Source organism: Labeo rohita, chromosome 6 (assembly GCF_022985175.1).
Source record: "Labeo rohita strain BAU-BD-2019 chromosome 6, IGBB_LRoh.1.0, whole genome shotgun sequence".
In the NCBI taxonomy this organism is placed as follows: Eukaryota; Metazoa; Chordata; class Actinopteri; order Cypriniformes; family Cyprinidae; genus Labeo; species Labeo rohita.
In genome coordinates, this window is record NC_066874.1 from 7,606,031 (window position 1) to 7,616,817 (window position 10,787).

The window sequence follows — 10,787 nt, forward strand, 5'->3', positions numbered from 1 at the left end:
TCAACTCAAATATCTAAGTTGTCACTTAGTATAATTTAACATTTCAGGTTGAATAAACTTTTTTTGAGTTGACTGAACTTAAAATTTTAAGGCAGCCAGGTTACAAATTATTTTTAAGTTGACTCAACAAATTGTTTTTTTACAGTGTAGAGTAATGCTTCTGAAAATGTAACTTTGCACCACATGAATACAATTTTAAAATATATTTAAATAGAAAACTTTATATTACAATTTATACTGTATTTTTGTTTAAATAAATGCAGCTTTGGTCAGACTCTTTCAAAATGTCTTAATTATTTAAAACTTTTGACTGCTAATGTATATAATATTAACATAATATTCATCATTTAGCCAAAGTTTATCATTTTAAAGCATAAAACCTTTATGTTATAAATGTTAGAAAAGGTCTGCATGCCTTATTTTTTCCACGTGTTTTATCTGATATGTTCCTTTTACTTATTTCCATGTGATTGTGCCTCAGATTTCCTTTAAACTCTTAATATATGAAGATACTGTATAATATGTGTGTGTGTGTGTGTCTGTGCGTATTTCCAGGTAGCCCTTCGTACTCTGTTTTGATTGGGAACAGAACGTGGATGACAAGGAATGGTTTGGAGGTCACAGCTGACGTGAATGATGCCATGAGCAGCCATGAGACTAAAGGACAGACGGCCATACTTGTGGCCATCGATGGTACATTATGTTTAATCTAAAAGGAGACATTATTAAAAAAAAAAAAAAAAAAAAAAATTTCAGTTCCACCTATGATGTTAGTATAATGCCATATTTTAGCTGGTTATTATTAGTCAAACTTCTAATAATCTCAAGGTTTTTTATTTCAGAAGATCTTTTTCAGTCTTTTTCTTTGTCTTTCTGTCTCTGTTTCTCAGGTGTGCTGTGTGCTATGTTAGCTGTGGCAGATACAGTAAAGGAAGAGTCAGCTCTAGCTGTTCACACCCTGAGCAGTATGGGAATAGAGGTCTTCATGATCACTGGAGACAACAGACGCACAGCCCGGGCCATCGCCACACAGGTGCATATACATACACACATTTGCATTTTGACTAGTACCATATAAAATCATATCATATAACAACACAGATTAATGTAAAATAAAGGTGCAGTCATATTATTAATTCTAGATGCTAATGTGACAGAAGATTTACTGTTGTTTGGCAAATGCAGTTCTGTCATGACAACTCTTAGAGAGTTTAGCATGGTAATATACATGACAATGTTAATGTGTTTAGTCTTGGTGGAATAGATCTGCTACGCTGTTGCTGCGACAGAGCAAGTACCGAGACTTGCTACTGCCAATACATCCACAGACATGCTGCTGTGAGCATGTAGAAAATACTGCTGCTGCACAAATAACCCCAATATACATGAAATTACCCCATAGCAGATCTATACAGGGGGAGCTGGGGAAGATGGAGGGTTTTTGAAGTGCGCTGCAGCTGCTACAGCTGCTACAGCAAAGACTAGCAGAGTATGTTAAAGTTGGCTGCTGATACGAAAAGCAACCAATCAGCTGTGCATATGAATAATGATGTCATTATATCAGAATGAGTTAGAACCAGACTGTGCCATCTAGAGTTTCATGACAGAACTTTTAATTTATTTCAGTATTTCAGAAATTTCACATGAAGGCAAAAGATTTCACAAGGAACATTTTATAAAAGTTGGTCACGTTGATTTGCCGTGTTGACGAATAAAAATTGACTTGGTTTGAAAGTGACTTTTTTTGTGAGCTATGCTTCATAAATTGCTACACTGCATAAATTGCTACACTGCTGACAATGGCTCTTTTTGCCTGAGAAGCATCACTAATTGAAAAGCCACATTTCTGACATCCAGTTTGCATGTGTGCTTTTGTACACTGTTTCAAAAAGGTTGGCATCAGAAAGGTGTTTGCGGAAGTCTTGCCTTCCCATAAAGTGGCGAGAGTCCAGGAATTGCAGCAGCGAGGTCTGAAAGTTGCAATGGTGGGCGATGGGGTCAATGATTCGCCCGCTCTTGCCCATGCCGATCTGGGCATTGCCATAGGAACAGGCACAGACGTTGCCATTGAAGCAGCAGATATTGTCCTTATACGGGTGAGTCTGTTTATTTATCAGCAAAAAAGGTGAGATTCTAAATGATCAACAATTAAAAAGCCCAGGCCTTCATTATGTGTTTTGTTGATGTAGAATAATTTGCTGGATGTGGTGGCCAGTATCGAGCTGTCTAAAAAGACGGTGCAGAGAATCCGGATAAACTTTGTGTTTGCTCTCATTTACAACTTGCTTGGCATCCCTGTTGCAGCAGGTAAACAAAACCAACCACATGGTTGCCATTGTTTTCTTATTTTAGCATTTACTGTATGTTACTGTGTGTTTCTGTTAGGGCTGTCGCGGTGAGGGAATTTACCTTGCTGTAATTTTAAGTGGCTCAGTACCGTGATATGCGGTATAACCACCATGTGTGTGTATGTATATATATATATATATATATAATCTTGTGTATATGTGTTACGATGTAAGGAGCTCATATTCAGAAATTAATGAAACTAAATCGCGTAGAAACAGGAAGTGAAGTAAACAGAAGAGAATGACAAAATAACTGTCTACATAACAGAACATTATGTAGCTGTCAGTCAGTGTGGTTTCATTGTTACGCATCAAGATGGTGGCAAGGGACTGCATTGAGTCTTTAAAATGTTCATTCAACTGCACGTTAAAAAACGCTGATTCACTCAAAGAGAAATTGAAATCATTCGCTGTCTGTTTAGGCTTGTTAATGTCACAGTTGGGGTGTAGGGAAGAGGCAAGGACTCAAGTTGCAGGAGAATGGGCTTTTTATTTATATAAAAATAAAACAAAAACCACAACAAAAATTACCCTGTGGGGGAAAAACACTGCTGGCAGCTCGGCAGGACAGGATCAGGACACAGACAGGGAAACATACGATGACGAACTCGCACAGGACTAAAAACACAAGGACAATAAATAGAGAGCAAACGAGGCAGGAAATGAGGAAAACACAGGTGGGGCAATTTAACCAATTATCAGGAAACAAGATGGGTGGGGTCAAGACAAATTGACATGAGAGCACATGGCACATGAAAACAGAACAAAAGCCATGTGCTCACACAAAAACAAAAACATGAGCACATGGCTAGCAAAACAATTTACCAGCCATGCGCAAAACAAGACAAACACGCAGCTAATGAGAAAGCTCATAAGCTGCGTGTTCGCACAACACACGACATGAAAGCACGCAGCCAGCGAAAAACCAGCTGCGTGCTACACATTACAAGACATAACATAACAGCACGCAGCCAAAAACTTGAGCTGTGTGCAAAACCAGCACAAGACAACACAAAAATCACGTGGACAGAAGAGCATACAGACCGAGCAAGCTCGAGACCGCATGCTCCCATAATAAGACGGAACATGGAGCATGAGTGTCCGAACCCCGCCACGAAACCGAAACTCAAGACATGAGTGGCGGGATCCGAACACCATGCTCCAACAAGAAACAAGGCACGCAGACAACATGAAAGCAAGACATGATGGGAGTGCCAGGGCTCTGTCACAAATCACAAGAAACCTAGACAGAAGTGACAGAACCCTGACACTACCCCCCCTCAAAAGGGACGCCTCCGGGCGTCCCTAACGAGGAACACCAAAATGAAACCAGAACATGGCATGACAACACAAGATTGACACAGACAACACAAGACAGGGAAAAATCAAGACACAAAGACAAAGAGGGGAGGGAGGGAGGGAGGGGAGCCAAGCCAGCACTGACAGGAAGCCCAGACAGTCATAAATGGGACCAGGGAGGGGCGGGAGGGTTGAGCCAGGGAGGCTCAGGCAGTTCAGTAGTCCCAGCAGGAGGCCAGGGCAGAGCTGGAGGAACAATCCAGTGAGGCTCTGGCCAAACAAGAACCCAGGCGGCCGACCAGGGCGGAGCCAGAGGGACTGACCAGGGAGGCTCTGGCCTAACAGGAACCCCAGCTGAAGGCCAGGGTGTGGCTGGAGGGACAGACCAAGCAGGCTTCGGCCAAACAGGAACCCCAGCAGGTGACCAGGGCAGGGCCGGAGGGACAGACGACACAAAAGACTTGAGTGGGGCCAGCAGGACAGGGAGCTTGAGCAGGACAGGCCGATCAGACTCTAACAGGACTGGAATCAGGGTAAGGAAGGGGAACCCCACATAGATCACTGCTCCAAAAGTAGCTTGGCTGAAGTAATGGGCACAAGGCAGGTAGTTCTCTGGGACAGGGGTAGACTCAGGGGTGGCCTCTCTGACTGAGATAGCAGGTGGCTCTGCTTTGGCTTCCTTGGCCATGGCCGATTCCAGAGACTTCAGGGCAGAAGTTAAGGAAGCCAGGAGGGATGCGTGTGTGGCCCAAACACACAGAAGAGCAAAGGCATAACAGGAAAGAGTGGCTTCAATGGCTTCTTTGGTCATGTCAGGGAGAGCAGACTGTTCAGTGGCAGCCTCCTTGGCTGTATCTGGGAGGACAGGCTGCTCTGGGGAAGCCTCCAGGCAGGCAGTGGGCTCTGGGTGGTAAACAGGTTCAGGTTCATTAGCATCCAGCATGGAGGTGTGCATGACCTTAGCACGCAAGACGGCCACAACATAAAAGGCAAATATGGCCCTCTGGGCCATGGCAGGACTGACAACAGCGACCTCCGAGTTTGTGACAGGAAGCTCAGGGACCACCAGACTGGCAACATCCTGGTCCACTGGACTTGGGACCCCCAAAGTCAGGTCATCCTGGACCACCACACATGAGAGCTCTGGGACCACCACATTCAAGGGTTCAGAGACCACCACACTGGAGAGCTGTGGGACCACCACACTTGAGAGGTCTGGGACCACTGTACTTGGGGGCTTTGGGACCACTGCACTCGAGGGCTCTGGGACTGCCAAGTCCTTGAGAGCCACTGGAATAGTAGAAACAACAGGAGCCCTCTTTCTTCTGCGCTTATGAGAGCAAGGTGCTCTGGCCGCCTCTGGGGGCACTGCAGCATCTCTAACCACCTCTGGGGGTGCTGCAGAAAAGAGTAAGGTGGGGCCATTCTTCCTCCTCCGTCTTCGTGAACAGGGCACTGCAGCGTCGTCAGCAGCCTCTGGGGGCAATGCAGCATCATCAGCCGCTACCAGGGGCACTGCAGCCTCTTTGGCCACCATTTCAACATCCACCGCCACTGGGGGCACTGCTGCCTCTTCAGCCATCACCGGGGGCGCTGCAGCCTCTACAGCCACCACTTGGGGCACTGCAGGTTCTTCGGCTGCTTCTTGGGGCGCTGTAGCATCATCAGCCACCACTTGGGGCACTGCAGGTTCTTCGGCTGCTTCTTGAAGCGCTGTAGCATCATCAGCCATCACTGGGGCTGCTACAGCTTTGTTGGGCAGCACTGGGAATGCTGCAGCCTTGTTGGCCACCACAAGGGGCGCTGCAGCCTTTTCTGCCATCACTGGAGGCACTGCAGCCTCTTCTTCAGTACAGGTGGCAGAAGAGGCAGGCCCAATCTTCCTCCTCCTCCGTTTACGGGTCATCAGAAGGCTGGGGCTCCCACTGACTGCAGGTGGAAAGGGGGAATAGTCAGTAAGGTGGGACTTCGCTTGGGGTGGGGTTTCAGGCTCATCACGATGGAAGACGTGGTAAACGAAGTCCCAGAATCCAAGATTCCCTAGCTTCTCCATCTCCCACAGGCTGACAGGCTGATCAAGGCAGATGTTAAAAACCTCTTTAATATCAGCCTCACTGTAGTCCAGACTGTTCATCTCGATGAGGAAGTCACAGGCAAAGTCCCTCACGTCAGCCCCCTGCTGACGGAAGTAGCGAGCATTTACATGCTGGACCATTAGCTGGCGGGTGGACAATCCAGTGGTGGGAGATGGAAAAAGGAAGATGCCCATCTCTGCTGAATCCTCTTTTGGCGAGTTCGTACTGTCAGAGTTGGGGTGTAGGGAAGAGGCAAGGACTCAAGTTGCAGGAGAATGGGCTTTTTATTTATATAAAAATAAAACAAAAACCACAACAAAAACTACCCTGTGGGGGAAAAACACTGCTGGCAGCTCGGCAGGACAGGATCAGGACACAGACAGGGAAACATACGATGACGAACTCGCACAGGACTAAAAACACAAGGACAATAAATAGAGAGCAAACGAGGCAGGAAATGAGGAAAACACAGGTGGGGCAATTTAACCAATTATCAGGAAACAAGATGGGTGGGGTCAAGACAAATTGACATGAGAGCACATGGCACATGAAAACAGAACAAAAGCCATGTGCTCACACAAAAACAAAAACACGAGCACATGGCTAGCAAAACAATTTACCGGCCATGCGCAAAACAAGACAAACACGCAGCTAATGAGAAAGCTCATAAGCTGCGTGTTCACACAACACACGACATGAAAGCACGCAGCCAGCGAAAAACCAGCTGCGTGCTACACATTACAAGACATAACATAACAGCACGCAGCCAAAAACTTGAGCTGCGTGCAAAACCAGCACAAGACAACACAAAAATCACGTGGACAGAAGAGCATACAGACCGAGCAAGCTCGAAACCGCATGCTCCCATAATAAGACGGAACATGGAGCATGAGTGTCCGAACCCCGCCACGAAACCGAAACTCAAGACATGAGTGGCGGGATCCGAACACCATGCTCCAACAAGAAACAAGGCACGCAGACAACATGAAAGCAAGACATGATGGGAGTGCCAGGGCTCTGTCACAAAAATCACAAGAAACCTAGACCGAAGTGACAGAACCCTGACAGTTAAAGGAGAAGTCCACTTCCAAAACAAAGATTCACATATAATGTACTCACCACCTTGTCATCCAAGATGTTTATGTCTTTCTTTCTTCAGTCGCAAAGAAACTATGTTTTTTGAGGAAAACATTTCTGCATTTTTCTTCATATAATGGACTGATATGGTGCCCCGATTTTTAACTTCCAAAAGGCAGTTTAAATGTGGCTTCAAACCATCCCAAATGCGGTTGTAAATGATCCCAGCCAAGGAAGAAGGGTCTTATCTAGCAAAATGATCGGTTAATTTCATAACTTCATTCAAATAATAATTTCACAATTTCATAATTTCATTCATTCAAACTCCAATCATATTTTCTCCCTCAACTTCAAAAATCATTCAATCAATCAAAAGTCATCCTACATTGCTGCAGAAGTACCGACCCAGTCTTTGCAAAGTGAACATGCAAAGAAGATCAAACACCCTTAACAAAAAAGGTAAAACAGCGATATAGGGCGATTTCGAAGTTGAGGGAGAACATGAGATGGGATTTTTTCGACATACTTTAACTGTCATGAACCGGAACAAAAAGCAGAGTAAGACAAGACGTTTGGCATTAAAAAGTATATAATTTGTATTATTTTATTAAAATAACCGATCATCACGCTACATAAGACCCTTCTTTCTCGGCTGGGAACATTTGAAGCTGCATTTAAATTGCATTTTGGAAGTTCAAAATCGGGGCACCATATCAGTCCATTATATGGAGAAAAGTGCTAAAATTTTTTCCTCAAAAAACAATTTCTTCGTGACTGAAGAAAGCAAGACATGAACATCTTGGATGACAAGGGGGTGAGTACATTATTTGTAAATTGTTGTTCTGGAAGTGGACTTTTCCTTTAAGTGCAAATCTACTGAGCCTCTGTACAAATCAGCATGGTGCACGTTATGTTATCATTACTAACTTATTTAATATTCAGTACACATGCACGAAGTGTAAAACGAGAAGGGTATAACCTTACAAAAAAAGAAAACACAAGTATCGCGGTTGTTGCATTCTTCTGCGGTTATGGTCTTCAATATCGCGACAGCCCTACATTCTGTAATAGATGGATGTGATTTACTGGTTTTGGGTTTACTGATTTTCAGGTGTTTTCATGCCAGTTGGGCTGGTGCTGCTGCCGTGGATGGGCTCTGCTGCGATGGCAGCTTCATCTGTCTCAGTTGTGCTCTCCTCTCTACTTCTGCGGTGGTGAGTGCACACTAAACTACACTGTGATGAAGTCTTCGAATTCTACACACACGCATCAGTGAACACTTCATAGCCCAGTATAGTCCTGCCATCACAGGAGTCCCGACACAAGCAGTGGGCAGGAAATAATACTGCTATATAAGATGCAGAAAATAGCAGCACAAAACACTCACACAAAAGATGGATTACAGGAGTTATCTTAGCAACATGCTAACACCAGAATTTTTCCACCTTATATCAAACCTAAGTGTGCAAGACTTCCAGTCTCAGCTGGCTAGCTTTTTAGATGTACAAGATCAGTCTGTTATGCTGGTTGATGTTGCAAAATGGTATTTATAATATATATATTTTTTTAAGTAGCATAGTATAATCACTGGGTGTATAGATCAATTTGGAGTAGACGTCACAGTTACGTCACTTGCAGCTGCACATGCATTGTGGTGGCAGAAAAACAAGTGCAGTGAAATGGGTAAAATCCACTGAATAAGAGGTAAAATGTATATTTGTGCCTTTGGATTTTAGATCCTGAATGCAAATCATTTTTATACAGTAGAATATGGTCATCAAAGACACCACTTGAAGCTAAACGCAGATGATTAAACGGACAGACTATGGATGAAACCTGCTATGATTATTCCTACTCTACTTTTAAAGCATAAATTTGATTTAAACAATAGGTCTACATAATATTCACATATACATTTCATAGGAAACATCTTATATTAGCTCTACATTTACATCATGAAATATTATTTTAAACCTATAACATTTAACAATTACCTATTTTATCTCACAGTTCTGACTTTTATCTCGTATTTTAGACTTTATAACTCGACAGAACTCAACAATAGCGAGTTTGTCAATTCTGAGGGGGGAAAAAAGTCAGAAGTGTGGCATATAAACATGATTCTGTGCCTAGCAAGTTGATTTTTCTTATCAGAACTGTGAGATATAATCTTGGATTTGCGAGAATAAAATCAGAATTTTGAAATATAAATTCAAATTTACCTTTTTAATTGTTTAATTCCGTGGCTTTCATAGACTGCTACTTGAAAACGGCCATTTTCCGCCACTAGATAGGCTCCGCCCACAAAAAACATTACTGTTTGTAAACACTGCATTGGTCTATTTGAAACAGTTTCACCATTTACTTAACTTCATTACTCTTCTAGTTATTTAGTTATAGTGGTTGATGAATCAGACGTTTCACACATTCACAGGAAATAGCTTACCTCTGCATTGAAAACTACACTCTTAAAAATAAACGTTCTTTATTGGCATTAGTGGAATCTTTGGAACCTTTCAAATGCAGAAAAGGTTCTTCGTAGTCGAAAAAGCTTCTTTTGATTTTTAAAATGTTCCACAAAATGGTTCTTTTAGGAACTGTTCACTCAAACGTTCTTTGGTGAACCACAAATGGTTCTTCTATGTCATCACTGCAAAAACACCCTTTTGGAACCTTTATTTTTAAAAGTGTAAGTGGAATGGAAACATCTATGCACTTCCCATGATGAACGCTACTTCAAATACTGTAACTTATGACACGAGGATACTGTCTTGGAGAGTTGTTGCCCATGTTCTGCTCTAGAGGTTCTGAAACAGAGGTCTTCATCTTTCTTATTAGCTTTTCCATGATGATTAGACACTGTAAATATCTTTCCCTCTCTCTTTTTTAGCTACAAGAAGACATCAGTAGAAGAATATGAGTCCAGAGCTCTGAATAATAGGCTCAGTCTCAGTCCGTCTCAGGTCAGTACCCATGTAGGAGCAGAAAGCCCTCGCTGCAGCTTGGACAGGCGAAGCCGTTCAGCCTCAAGCTCCTCCTCCCTGAAATCAAACTCCTCCTACCCCTCCACAACAAAGCCATACAGCACCTCAGAAAGGGACATTGTATAAAGCAACTAGACATGAGCAAACTTGATGACAGTTGACTGGAAATATGCTATCATGGAACAACAGCTGTGAGGAATACATATACAAGTTTATGAATGTATCATTTTATATCATTTTACAATTATAGGTTTTAACTACTGCTGTTTTAATAGGAAACCATGGCATTAAGGGTGACAGATTTCCTGTTGCATATTCAAGGAAGGGGTTATGTTGATTCACTGTGATTCCATTTTTTCTGCTACCAGTTTTACTCTTTAAAGTTGTCTGCTGTATTTTTATCAGAGTTTAGCAACATAATCATACTTTCTTTATTGCACTGGAGGAGGGCAATGTAAATGATGATCATACATGTAAAAGCAGTTTTGTACTAAAATGGTCATAAAAATGTATGTATTGCTTGTTTTCTTTACGTGAAACTTACCTTTTTTTCTCATGGCAGAATTTAGAAGCCAGTGTCCAATAAAGAATGCAGAAAGCAACCAAATATTGGTAAAACTGTGCCAACAATTTCTAACAGAAAACTTGACATTGCTCTCTTGTGGTTTGGAGAATTAATAGATGGATGGATCGTTTTGTACCTACCGTAGAAGGTTGATTTGGCATTTCTTGGCCAACAGGTGTCAGTAACGTTGAACAGTTTAACAGTAGAGTTTGTGGAAACTGAATCGCCTTTGATCCAACAGAAGATTCATACAATCTGACCGTTTGTATATAAAACCTTTAGTGACACTTTTGCTTAAAAAAGTGAATATGTTTATTTAGTATACAGTTAGCAGTGTAAAACGAGCCTGTCTATGAGTTTTCAGATACAAAATAAAGTGCATGGTCCCAGCATGGCCTTGTCATATGTGCTATATGTCATTTGTGTTACATAATTACAA

General features: G+C 42.6%; 1 protein-coding gene across 1 annotated transcript in view; it reads left to right on the forward strand.

Annotated features, from left to right (window-relative positions):
* The window catches only part of atp7b (ATPase copper transporting beta), a 30,448-nt gene extending 19,708 nt beyond the window's left edge, over positions 1 to 10,740 (forward strand). Inside the window, 6 exon segments of the mRNA XM_051112346.1 lie at positions 556 to 693; positions 891 to 1,033; positions 1,893 to 2,096; positions 2,190 to 2,307; positions 7,911 to 8,013; positions 9,690 to 10,740. Of these exon segments, the coding sequence (XP_050968303.1) occupies positions 556 to 693; positions 891 to 1,033; positions 1,893 to 2,096; positions 2,190 to 2,307; positions 7,911 to 8,013; positions 9,690 to 9,909 (926 nt within the window). The 3' untranslated portion in view covers positions 9,910 to 10,740.
* Positions 10,741 to 10,787: the final 47 nt, after the last annotated feature.